The sequence below is a fragment of the Calypte anna genome, chromosome 4A, assembly GCF_003957555.1.
Source record: "Calypte anna isolate BGI_N300 chromosome 4A, bCalAnn1_v1.p, whole genome shotgun sequence".
Taxonomy (NCBI): Eukaryota; Metazoa; Chordata; class Aves; order Apodiformes; family Trochilidae; genus Calypte; species Calypte anna.
In genome coordinates this window covers 41,348,190-41,361,871 of record NC_044248.1, presented here as the reverse complement: position 1 = coordinate 41,361,871, position 13,682 = coordinate 41,348,190, and the positions used below count along the sequence as shown (strand labels likewise).

Below are 13,682 nucleotides of genomic sequence, written 5' to 3'. Positions count from 1 at the left end.
ACTTGCTTTCCTAAACCTCTCCTCTCAATGCCCTTCCCCAAATCAATCAATGGAAATGGTGACAAAAGAAAAGCCAATCCCTGTCTTCAAGGCAAATTTATTTTGTGCACCTAAGAGACGTTGAGATCTCTTGTGCCACTGAAGTGACACAAGGAACTCAAACACAGTCGCTGCACCTGAATAATTGTAGAGAGCGAAGAGAGTCTGGAAAGCTGTACTGGCACAAAGAGTATGTCAGGAGCACCAAAAGGAATAAACAGAAATTAATTACCTCCCTGGTACTCTGATGCTCCTTTTGATATACACACAACTTAACATTTAAGTCAGCAGACTTCTAGAACAGGGATTTGGAGTTGAACATTAATGTATTCTAGAACCTTTATGTAACTCAAGCTTGGTGATTTGATTTTTTAAAACACTCTTTCTCCCTACTCATACACACCTGCCTTTAGAGAAACACCTCAGTAGCAGTTCTTTAGTTCTTACACACAAATTTTTACTGTAGAGCAGTGAAAATCTGAACACAAACAGGTGACAACTATGTTTTGCTTTTTTGCTACGTTTTGGAGAATGTTAAAAAAAAAGAAACCAAACCAAAACAGACAAAAAAAACCCCTCCTTTCCCAGCTATCACACCTATTATTAGCAGGCTCTCAGGAACCAAAAGTGAAGAAAAAAGAGCCTGGAATATCCTAAAACACTAGGTGGTACCTTTAAAAGACTTGGATTTTGGTTTTGTGAAACCATTATCTTGAAAGGAAAAAGTGCAGGACTGATGCATGATTACAGCAGGCATTCCCATGTCTCAGGATCTTAGGTTTTTCTTACAAAACATATTGGATTTTGCCAATTGAAAAACATCAGCAATTTGTTAGGGTAAAATATCATCACATCTGTTTAAATCTGAATAAATTCAAACAGATAGTGATCGTATCTGCAGTGATTGCTAAGCGTATAATCCTCATCCTCAGAAGCATTCAGGAATCAAAACCACATGCCATGGGCTCCAGTTCTGTCATGTCCCATAAAAATAAGAATGACCATGAGTGTTTAGGGAGATCTGAAGGGGAAAAAAAAACCCACCACATGTTTCAAAGTTCTGGGAATATGTGACAGGCAGAAACTTCTGATGCCTCACCCTGTGGCTGAAGCCGATTTACAACCAGTGAAGCTTTAATTTGGTTCCAAATGAGGAGGGTTAATTAGATCCTGATGCCACAGAAAACATCTACTCCTATATCTGAGTATTTGTAAAAAATTCTTTTGTTTGGCTGTTGCATTCTCACACACACAGAGGAAAAATAAAACAGAGGAGAATATTCTGATTTTCAGTATGCTGTGTGTGCTCTGTCTTCACTGCTCCATCAGAGCTATTGCCACAGAGGTGACATTTTGGGTGAAAACAGCTCAGTTTCAGAGAAAGTGATAAGTGAAGGCCAGGAACTGGGAACACCTGGCTTGAGGTTTTTGATTTGCTGTGCCCTCAGCTGTTTTATTTCTCTCTCTACTTCTGCAAGCCTGAAGAAGAAGCTGGCCTTATATGGCCAACTGCATGTTAAAAAGAGGAGGCTGTCTTTCTCATGTTTTCCTCACAAATGAGGCTGCAAAGGAAGCTTAGGAACACACAGATATAAAGCTTTCTGGGATGTCACATTTTACACTGTATATGCCATGTATCTGTAACAGTTTCTTAGCAAGCTGGAAGAGTACTTACTGCCAGTCCTTGTTCTCCTGGTTTTCCTGGCTCACCCTTAAAAGAAAAATAATTAAAAAAAAGAGTCAGTACTTTCAATAACATGTCTTGTATTTGTTTTTCTACCTAATAATAAAGGATTTTAAAAATTCCATTCTTAAACAAGTATGGCAGCTGACTGTACATTAAACACATTACTTTTTTGTTGGGTTTTTTGTTGTTGTTGTTTTCAGGGTTTTTTGCTTTTTAAACAGGCAAAATCTCAGACATTTTAAGAGGTAAAATGTTATTTTATGATCATGTAATGATTTAGTTCTTGAGGCAAGAGTTAAGTATTGGTGTCCTGACTGTGTCCCTTGGTTCCAACCACCATCTTCCACCCCAGTCAGTGGTGCTAAAGAAAAGAGGCATTCACAGAAAGGTTATTTTCATGTATGTGCTGAATCCCACTGTATACATATTCCAAAATTACTGCTCTGTGTGCTCACCTCAGTCAGAAAGCATAACTTACAGCTGCTAAAAACGTGACATCATGTTCCATAAACTGATAAATATTGGTATTTTGAAGCCTTGTAATAATTACCAGGCTTTAAAATACCTGGATTTGCTTTCAAAAATAGAAACTCATCATTCTCCCAGTTTATTCTCTTTCTGTGGGCACAACTCTGCATAAAGTCAGAGTCTATCTTCTTCTTCCCATATAAAAACCACACACAACTGTCTTTTAGGGATTATAAAAATACCCGTCATAGAATACAGGATAAAAATACACCCATCCAAAAGACAAAACTCAAATCCTTTCAGTGATCTTGCTTATAGATTACTCCCTTGAAAACCCAACAAAGCAAAGGGCAGTCCATGTGCTGTTGCACCAGCATGGCTGCAGGACCTTCTGCTGCAGTTTTGCCATAAAAGAAAACCTGTCAAAAAACTGATGAGAACTTCTGATGCTGCTGTTCTTGGCAACCAAAAAGAACCAGAACTGTTTCTCTGGGTATATGCACACTGTATTCAGAAGCAAACACATGGCATCTGTAAACACACTGAGATACCTAAGGGAGAGAAACTCACAGGTAAAGGTTTCTGACTTTTTTGTCAGAAAATTGCCCAAGCTTATTGGACTTTTCAACCTTGTTAATTTGTGTGTACAGAAAGCACAGAGCTTAAAATGAACATCAAGATATCCTCATAAATGTTGAGAAATAATGGTGAAACAATTTCAAGAGTTAGTATCATATTCTATTGTCTTATTACCAGAAAAAGACTCATTTATATTTTATTTATTTTTGAAAGTGTTAAGGTTTTGAAGTCTTTGTGCTGGTGTCCATGTGATGCAAAAGGGAAGGCACCTGCTTTAGGTATCTGTAGGAAAGCAAGAAAATATTCTGGTTGCAATATTCAGGTTTTTCTGTTGGCATCCAAAGAAAGGCTCAGCAGAAGTTCTGCACAACCCTTTCTTACACCCCTGCTCTTTCTTGGTGCTCTCTCCCCTGGCAGTAAGCCCAACAGCATTTCCCTAACACTTCTACCTCCTCAACTCCAATGATTTTCTGGAAGCTTTAAGTATCTGTAACAGGATCCACACCTCTGGGATGCGAGGTGGTGATGATATAGATGGAGACGTGCAGGCACAGATGGAGACATGTGGGAGCACAGGTTGCTCCTCAGCTCTGCTACAGAAGAGAAGTAATGATGGCTGCTGGACTGGCTACCTATACAGAGCAAATGTATGGGCATAGGGGAAAGCAAGAGCCAAAAATATATCTTCCATCTCCAGTGATGGTAAAGCTCCTTGCTTGAGAAAAAGAGAAGCCCCTGCTTTGCCTTTCTGTAGAAGAGGAAATGTCTGACTGCCTTCTAATTGTGCTTGGCCACCCTAAGGACTTGGTCCTGTAGCTGCAGCATCCCTAACACACAACACAGTGCAGCTGTTGTTTCGTTGTTCAGCTCTTTAAAGGTCCGTAAAAGCCTTCAGAAAACCCAAGGCTGTCACTACCTCTCAGCTGTTTTCCCTCCTGCTTGCCTGTGGGTCACAGAGCCTTGGAGGAACAAGGATTTGAGGATCAGCAACATTAGCCTGAGGGCACAGGACAGTAGGAAGGAGAAGGGTTGTAACAACAGTCAGTAATCTGGATAGCTTCTATGAGTGCTTGTTTCTATCTGATTTTAAAGCAGTATTAGGAGCTGATTTTCCGTAATGCTATAGGGCTTAAGATAGCCACAGCTTAAAAAACTATAAAAAGAAACTCTCTCTTGCCATCTAAAGTCAAAATCACTACAGAATTATTATAAAATAGAATGACCTCATTGCATGAAACGCATTACTTTCCTGCTATGAGAAACATTAATGTTCCAACATTGCTCAGAAGCACAAAACCCCAAGCAACAGAGAGTCACGTTGTACTCAGCAACACCAGCTTGACTCTCCCAGCCTCTGACTGACAAAAATGGTACCACTGCAGCCAGAGATGGTTTCTGGTTTCAGCCTCACTGCATCAAACCAGGAGCAACCTTGATGACCAAGAGAATAAACACAAGGGAGGCCCAGACAAGGCCCAAAGCCTGATGGGCCACAGGGCTGACAAGAAATGAGGAGGTGATCAAAGTAAAGCATCACTGTGGAACCAGGAGACTTTTAATGTCATTTCATCACCTTGAGCTATTATAAAGGGCAATGATGGTCAAAAAAACCCCACCTCAAACCACGAGAAACAGCAAAGACAAAAGCAATCGTGTTGCGCTGCAGGCCTTAAGCTCTGACGGATTTTTGCGGGGAATTTTAGCAGAGCCTCACTCCTATCATTGCACTGTATTTCTCCCATTAATACCATTTCAGATGAGGCAACTTGAAGAGGACCAGAATTATATTTCTCTCACTAATACCATTTCAGATGAGGCAACTTGAAGAGGACCAGAATTATATTTCTCTCACTAATACCATTTCAGATGAGGCAACTTGAAGAGGACCACAATTGCAGTTAGTTTTACCTCAGAAAGCCCTGCGGGGAAGTTTTATGCCTTCCTGCGTCCTGGCCCTACATAAAGAGCTATGGCTTTTTTTTTCCTTTAAAAAAATTTGTTTCTTTTTCCTGTGCTGGCCCTCACCTTGCTAGGTCCCTGTGTGTCCTCTCAGCCACAATCTTTACTGATCATGGGTGTACGGGGCGTGCGTCTGTACCTGAGGCACTTCGGGTGTCATGTCTCTCCCTGTTCCCACACCGCTAATGCAGCGGCCTTCGTGAGGAAAAGAGGTGCTTCTCTCAAAAAAAAATACTGAAATTAAAGAGGCTACAAAATATAAAATCAAAGACATATTCATATTTTGCTAAAAAAAAAACACTCTAAAACAAACAAAAAACGAAAAAAAAAATCCAGAAAAAAAGAGTCCTATGCTTATGCTTCTGTTTAAAAAGTGTTTCCTCATCACCTCACGAAGTGCAAAAGGGGCTGATCCTGTGCCTAAACCATACAATTACCAATATGCTGCATTCTCCTGGTTCTTCTAAAGAAATACAGGGGTAGTTGCCAAGGGAAACAGTGCTGTACAGCTCCTGTAAAGGTGGCAGAATCTGGCATCAAACTTCCTCATATTTTGGGCAGCATTTAGCCGTTTGCTTTAATCCTATGATTTTTTTTAGGCTGAATCGTTGAGAAGCAAAAAGTCAAACCTGATTGTGCCTCAATCGTCTCCAATTCAGCTTTATTTCAGAGTCCAGGCAGAAACATTTGCTGCCTGTGGAGAGGGGCAGACTCTCCTCACACAGCTATTAAACACACCCTGAGAAACCTCAGAATGTGTGGGGACAGAGTCAGGGGCAGGAGGCAAGGAACCGAGGTGTTCCCTGCTAGGAGCTTGCTTGGTGTGTGAGAGTCTTCAGGAACACCAGGAGATCTGCCTGTGGTTCAGTTCCCACCTGTCTAACTTGCCAATCTTACCTCAGAAAGCATCTCTGGAACAGAGCTGGTGCACACCTGAGAGGAATTTGGACACCATGGCAGCAACAGACTAACTCACCGGCACGCCAGGCATCCCACGAGGACCATCTTTGCCAGTATCTCCTGGGGGACCTCTGGGTCCTGGTGGCCCTGGAGGCCCAGGGGGTCCAGCTTGCCCTTGATCCCCCTAAATCAATAAAATAATGTCAGAAGTTTGCTTTAGAGGCGTCAAGCACACAAAAAGACATCAATTTACCCAGAGAGAGCGGGAGACAGGCGGGAAGAAGTGGCCATGAGCTGGGCGCGGGCTTCTTCACTGCTTAGGGCACTTTGTCTTGAAGCCCAAGGGGTTGTGTCTGCTCAGTGCATCAGACACAGAGAAGAAGGCTCAAATTTTAAGCTGCCTGTCCTGCCACAGGACATAAGCCAAAATTCAGGGTGGCCTTGCAATATTTCACTCATCTGGTTTTTCCGAGCAAGTGGCTGTTCTCACTAAGCAGCAGTTTGCTTCATGATGGGCTTGATAAAAACAAGGCTGAGGTAAAAAAGAAATGGCAAGTGCAAGAATACACGTTTAGTTCAGCTATTTTCCAAGCCCATCAATTCTGCATAGATTTAAAAAAATGAGCATGGAAAATAGCTGCTTTTCCACAAAGTTATATGTAAATTTCCACACATTTTTGGGAGCTGTTTTATGGTGACAATTAGCTAACTCCCTTAATGACTTATACCTATTCATTTGTAAAAGCCAATTTTCAAGCCAAAACATATTACTCTTCCCTTTAAAAGAAAGAGCCCCCAAAATGGTGCTCAAGTTCTTTAATTTTCAGGTCACCACTGCAAGCCACTAAGAAAAGATGACCTAAGGTGTGGATCGTTTAGCAAAGCTACCCATAGCCTTTCTATTGTTGATATCATTAACAATTGTTTAATTCCAAAATATTTTCAAATAAACAGCCTGCTATAAGAAGGCACATCTGATAAAAGGTACAGCAAAGAGTAAACTGAATGTAAAGAAGAACCAGATCCCAGTGAGATGAAGCACTACCTTAATGAGGCGGCGTTTAATGAGCTGCTGATCAGCAGAGAGAAACCCATGATTGATTTTAGGGAACACCATCTGATCAGGCAGGTGAGGTCAAAGGTTGAAGATCAGAGATGAGAAAATTGAAGAATAGACATCAGAAGGCCCGAGAAAGAAATAAAGACATATTCATTAGTTTTGTAATAGCTAAAATAATATAAACCGGTGCTTCTGCCTGACAGAAACTGTGCATTCTCTGTTGAAGAAATTGATCTCCAATGTACGGGACATACCACTTCAGGAATTAATTATATACAATAAATATACTGTTTAGCTTTTTTCCCCCCAGATTTTCTGTGAAAATTCTTCACCTGTATTAATTTTTTCATTACCTGGGCTCTCCAAACCAGTATTTTTATACGTTGTTTTTTCAGCAAAGCTTCCAGAGACAAAGCACCAGTTCAACTTTCAGTCAGATTTTCTAACCAGCATATTGTGCCATGAAGAATTGTGGGTTTTTTTAAATAAGGACTGGAGTTGCAGCTCGACCAGATTGCTTCAATCCTTCCTGCTTAATTTGCAAAAGTGCTTTGAAAAAAGTCCGGGTGTACGGATTAAACCTCTGATATCTAACACAAATAGCTACGTGTAACCAGTATAGAGTTCACTGCCATTTTCCATACTTCTGTACTCCTTGAGGAAGCAGAGCTACAGGCAAATCCCACCCAAAAATAAAATCCTGCCCAAGATCACACAGAATGGAGGTGCTGCCTGGGGTAGCGCTGTACAAGGTTACAGCTTTGTCCCCATGCTCTCCGTCAGGAACTCACACCCATGCCAAGGCTTTGTGAGGGTTGTTTTAGGTCCAAAATAAGGATTTGTTGGTGTCCCATGGCAAAATCAGTTTTTCATGTGCACTTGTATGCTGATACAGAGAGATCTGACTGAACAGGTAGGTGTGAGCCACAAACCTTGACGGTGAGGATCTGATTACTGTGCAGAGCAGCGACTGTGGGGAAGCCTGGCAGACCCTAGGGACACAGCACAACATGGGACCAAAACAGCACAACACAAACATCAAACATCACAGAGACAACTTGCCAACAGACACACAGAACAAACACCACGTTTAGTGTATCCCACATTGCCTACTGACAGGGAACAGCCTCTCTGTCATATGGGAAACAGAATTAGGTTTGAGCTACGCTGCAGATGCAGGTTGTTACTTAACAAGAATATCCAGAGAGCTTTGAAGGAGCAGTCCCACAGTGGTGACTTCCCCTAAAATTACAATAAATCATCATGATAATTTGACAGTTGTTAGACAATCAGGCAGTGGATGACTGAAGCATTTTCAACCAAAATGGGCTCCAGCACTTCAAGAGAGCTACATAGAAAGTTTTGACTCCGAGTTTCTGCAGAGCTGATGGCAGTGACTGTGGATTTTGAAATGCAAAATTCATTCCATTAATTAAAAATTAATTAATTGCATTAATTGCAAAACTAACACCCTGCTCCTCACATTCTGTTTAACATATGACATTCAGCACATAAACTGATGGTACAGACACAATTGTAAACACTGAACACCAATCTACTGCTAGATCTCGGGAAGTCCAAAATGGTCAGTGGTTCCATGACACACGTTTTCAGGGCAAAATCCTTCCCCTCAAGTGCTGCATCCTACATTTGGTTTCTCATACACTACATGTGCAGAACTTGTACTGTACTGGTAAAGGAAAGGAGAGTGTGGTAAATGTGGCCAATATAAGGGGTGAATTTTGCTGCCAGTTCTACGCCTTTCTTGTGCTGCCTTGTAAGGTGTGAATCAGACCTTCTGATAAAGCTGAAACCTAGGTTGAGGAACATGGAATAAAACACAAACTGGTAGTTCTAAGATCCCTACATGCATGCTCACACACACACACTGCCTCCACGAGACAGAAATGATGGTACAGCCCATCTGTGAGGCCTCAGGGTTGCAGCTTGGCACCTCCAAAAGGGAAGATGCTCTGGCTGATGGACCTGGTGGCTTCCAGGAGGTCCTGCACGAAGGCTCTGCTGGGGCAACAAGAGTCCTTTGCAGCCTTGGTTGGCCTGGTGGAAAGCACCAGGAGGCAACAGCACCCTGCCAGGTCTCTCAGAAGCAGCAGATGCTTTTACATGGCAAATATTTGCTCTTCATCTCCCCATGAAGTCACATTAGAGATCCTCTGGATCACAAAGACTGCACTGATCTTTACAAAAAAAAAACCCCAAAACAGAGTAACTTTCTGGTGCATACATATCCTCAACTATCACTTTTGAGTTACATTCAACAGCTTTATTCCTGCTATAGATCCATGAGGTGAGAAAACTGAGACCCTGGAAGTGGATCCCATAAAGCCAGTGGCAGTTTTACCACTCTTCCCACTTTGTTCTAACAATCCATGGGGTGGCAAACGACATTGCTGGGTGACCTGAAATGTCTTCTTTAGAAACAAATAAAAAGAAAACAACCCCAAAAAAGGCTAGAACTCTGAGCAGTTAATGCAACTCACTCCTGAGACACTGCTAAGACTGGAATGATACATCATTTAGGAAACAGATGTATCAAATTTGCATTTATCTTATTATGGAATATAAGTTAAAGAAGTTATTAGATGGTAATGTGCCAGAATCTTTACATCTGTGACTCATTAGCCCTGCTGTGCACATGGTCCATTCCTCTTCTAGATAAAATTACAATACCCCTGAAATGGAAACTAGTACAAACAAGACACCTACCAAAGAACTAAAATCTGAGGGGAAAGTAATAAACTTTAAATCTCATTTATTAAAAAATGGGATAAACAGAAAGTCTCTTTTAACAACTTCATTTTTACTCATCAGCCTTTAGTATTGCAGCACAGTAATTTTCAGTTATCTCTATTTCCAGTTTGACATTTTGAAAAGTGGTAACTCAAAACGTATATAAGGTTTCATTTTTCTCATCTTTAATACCGAGAAGAGCTGGGAACTGATTAAGAAAGGAGCATAATCAGAAAACATATTGGTTTGCAATGAAATTTTTTTGTTTTTTAGAAGAAATGAAAGACTTCTGAAAATTTTGCATTTAAGAAAGCCCTTCACAGCCCAGCCCCAGCATTCTCAATGCTTCCCAAAATCACAGACAAAAGCAAGGGTAGATACCAGTACTGCAGTTTTCTACCTCTGTAAACAACACATACAAAAAGGGGACAACCCTGTTCTTCCACCAGCAGCTCTGTAACTTCTTTCAGCTTGTTCCCCAGCAGGACAAGGTTTTCTTTCCTTTGCTCAAATCTCAGACTTGATGGTCAGAGACATGTAATGCCAGCTTGGCCTTGGATTATCTCCCTCTAATGTAACACATATTTGGAGAGAGGCAGAGATATTAAATGGATACCAGCAAAGAAACTGTAATGGTTGCATAGTTTTTTGCATGTGTGGGAGGCTTTAGAAGGCACTGCATCTTCTGGCATCCACAAAAGATAAAGTTGGCACACAATGAGCTTCTAAAAAGGCATAAAAAGAGCTATCCTGCCCACAAAACGAGTTCTCTTCCTTTCCTGTCGCTCTACTCTAAATATAGCCACAAATATCCCCTAGATCTGTGTTATTTTTTTCTCTATCTAAAGCTGCTCTCAATGATGGATTCAAAGTTACTCAATTTTCTCTTTATTTGGTTTGATTCTTGAACTGCACATAGGAGAGGCTCTTGCTTTACACCCTGGGAGGCCCTCACAGAACAGAAAACACTGCAGCAATCATCAGCGACCACTGGTCCACTGAATTCCTCTGCTGACAGCAACTCAAGCTCACCCTGAAATGCTGGTTACAATTTCTAAATTAGCACATTTGCTGCATGCCTTGGGGAAGTTTTGGCCCAAATGCCAAGCAAAACACCATGCTTGGTGGAGGCTAACAGGCAAGTGACCACATAGTTCAGTGTCCTGCTTCCCTACCTGGCAAAAAACAGGTAAAACCTACTTGTCCCCATACAACAGCTAGTGAGGAAACCAAAGGATGCCAGAACATGGTATTTGATTATTATTTTTTTTTTAACTTAGGTGAAATGGTTCTTCTGTCACATCCATCACAGCCTACAAAGATGTTATTCCCACCAGCATTCCTACTTTTTTCACAGTACAGCCAGCTTTATGCACCGGTCTGCATGAGGTCAACATTATAAAATCATTATAACCTGGTTGTATGGCAAGTATACTAACACTAAGCAACAGCATTACTGGCTTTTCCCTATGCTCTGTACACTTCATTTTTGACTGCTGCCTTTGCTTAGCATGCTAAACGTCCCAGTTCTCCTTAGGATTTTCCTTTTGACCTGCCAATAAACCCAAGCTGCCCAAGCTTACATGTTCCTGTGAAGACATGGTAAATGAGACAGGAATTACCACCTGCTGCTCACTTGCACTTCCTAAGGTTACAGCCAGCTGCTGCTATTTCACATCAAATCACACAGGCTGCAGGCCAGAGTAATCCTGACACTCTTTAGGGCTGCTTTACCTTCCCCCAACACCACCTCCAGCTCTAATTAATCCCTCAGACCCAGGGCCAGCCCTGCAGCTAATTATTGGGTCTGCTCTGGGGAATATGGTGTTGGGTATCACCCTGTAAGGTGCCAGGGACCCCCTCAGCAGGAGCTCCTTTACACAACCCCTTTTATCCCAACTCCTGCTTTCTCCATCAGCAAAATCTGCTAACTAAAACACTGCACCACAAGGAGACAAGGATCCAGGAATTTCTTTGCACTTAGCCAATCATTTGACAAGGAATTTTAACTCAAATACATTATGTTAACAACTTAGGCTTTGCATTAAAATAGTAAAAATGTCATGTCTAAGCACCAGAGCAAATGGAGCATTATACAACTGTTATTTCTTATAATGACCTTTGTATTTTCACAGTGAACTCTACTTGACACTACACTCAAAATGGACAAAACTGGAAAAAGCCATCACTTCTCTGTTTTGGTCCTGGGATTAGATGACTTTTCAGTGAGACAAATACATTTTCCACACAAGTTCTGATGAGTGATCATCATCTGACCTACACAAAATATCCTTCCTGTAGGCAAGCTGCTCCTCTCACTGAAACTGGTGGTTGACATCCAGTTAATTTCAAATGGATTTGTCCTCTACTAAGCGAAGTTGGTTCTCTCAGCAAAAAAATCTTTTGTCCTGGCTTATGTTCCTCCTCCAATTTTACAACCACTGCAGTTATGTGAAGCAGACAAGTGATTCAAGCCACTCTTAGGATATTTATCAGGAGTGAGTGGATGAGATATTTCTAGGAGCTGCTTTCAGTCACATTGGTCTGATTCAAATGTTTGGTCCTGCAGCACTTTTGTGGGACAGCTGCAGTGGGAGGTGAGCTGACTACATGATGTTTTCTCAGCCACAGGACAGGGCTGTAGAAACAAGGAACAGGATGTCCAGAGACTTCCTTCCTCACCATTCCTCTGGCATGACTAAAAAGGGGCAAGATCCGAAGCAACTGGTGGGGAGTGAAGGCATCCACTGCCTCACCCTCAGGAATGACAACATCCTCATCTTGGGAGCAGGTATGTGACACTGTCCCTGGAGTGGCAGCTGTTCTGCATTCCCCAGGGGAACCTCAGGAGCTGGACATCAAAAGCATAGCTTGGCCTTAGAGAGTCACCCAAAGCCAAAAGGATGTTCCTGTCAACCCTGCCAGGAGGCACATCCCAAGTCTGAGTGTCCCAGTGCTTCAGAGGAAGCTGACAGTCAGTGCAATCTGAGTCCTTTCCTAAGCTCTCCCATCACTCCAAGTTACCTTGCTCCAATTAATTACCCTGGTTTCAGCTTAATGGAGAGCAGGGGAGCCACAACAGTTTAACACTATTGAAGCAGAACAGAAAATTTGACAAAAAAACCCCCCAAGACTAGGTAAATACCTCTGTTGCCTTCTGTCAGATAAGGAAACCAGGTCTCAGAAGTCACTGCTCAGACAAATTAGCATTGAACAAAGGAGGTGGCAGTTTTTAAATAATATTTCTTTGGTAAAATTTATGTTAAGAGAAGGAATCATGACAATTTTTTAGCCTTCTGATTGTGCTTAGCTATAGTTTATAGTGCCTAGATATATTGTGTATATATATATCTTGCCATATATATTATATATTATAGCTTATAGTGCTTAGATATAGTTTAAAACTATAATTTGCTGTATGCACAGAACAACTAATAACAGGAGAAATAACTGTGTGGATATTCATCTTGGTAAAGCATGAATTTAAAGCAGTACTGTGTGTTTGTACTATCTGCTTGAAGTAACACAAACAGGAAAATATAGATATATAACTGTGATTATATATAATATATATTTATATAATATAGTGATATAGATATCACTTGAGGAAATACCATCACTATATCACCACCTTTTGGCAGCATATTCGGATAAATGAAACCAAAGTGTATTTATTCAGGAAAGAAAAAGCTGGGGACAATGCTAATTTATGCTAACAAAATTTACACAGCCCTATTAAGGCAGATAAAATTCATGAGAAGAATTGATAGCAGAAATTAAAAGAAGCTTTAGCAGCATATAAACAAACATCATCAAGGAGAAAACCTGGAAGAAATTCACAGAATATGTTTAAATTATGTAAAATACTATTTAATGAATATAACACTCTGATTATCCTACTCTTCGCTTTTGCTTTGACAAGATGTTAAATGAGGATAAAAACAAGCAGCATGGATTTACCTATATTTGCTAGTTAGCAATATCTCAAAAATAAAGGAGTTTTGCTTTTCAGCAATGCTGTTCCTTTCAAAAAAAAAAAAAAAAAAGTGCCAGCTTTTAAATGAAACATAATACAAAGTAAGATGGCTTTAAAAGTAGGTGAAAAATTAATGACAAGGGTTTAATCATCACTCAGTAACCAGCAGTTTCTGATTTATGAATGAAGTATTTATGCTAATGACATGAATACAGGTTTTCCATTTGCTGTTGGGAGGAGAAAGAAAAGGCTCAAAATATATT

At 40.9% G+C, this 13,682-nt stretch overlaps 1 protein-coding gene across 1 annotated transcript in view; it reads right to left on the bottom strand.

The window, feature by feature from the left end:
• Window positions 1-13,682, bottom strand: part of COL25A1 (collagen type XXV alpha 1 chain) — a 256,844-nt gene that overhangs the window by 69,902 nt on the left and 173,260 nt on the right. Inside the window, exons 8-10 of the mRNA XM_030450322.1 lie at window positions 6,678-6,749; window positions 5,709-5,816; window positions 1,715-1,750 (exon numbers count right to left, since the gene is read on the bottom strand). Coding sequence (XP_030306182.1) covers window positions 1,715-1,750; window positions 5,709-5,816; window positions 6,678-6,749 — 216 coding nt within the window. The remainder of the gene's footprint in view (window positions 1-1,714; window positions 1,751-5,708; window positions 5,817-6,677; window positions 6,750-13,682) is intronic.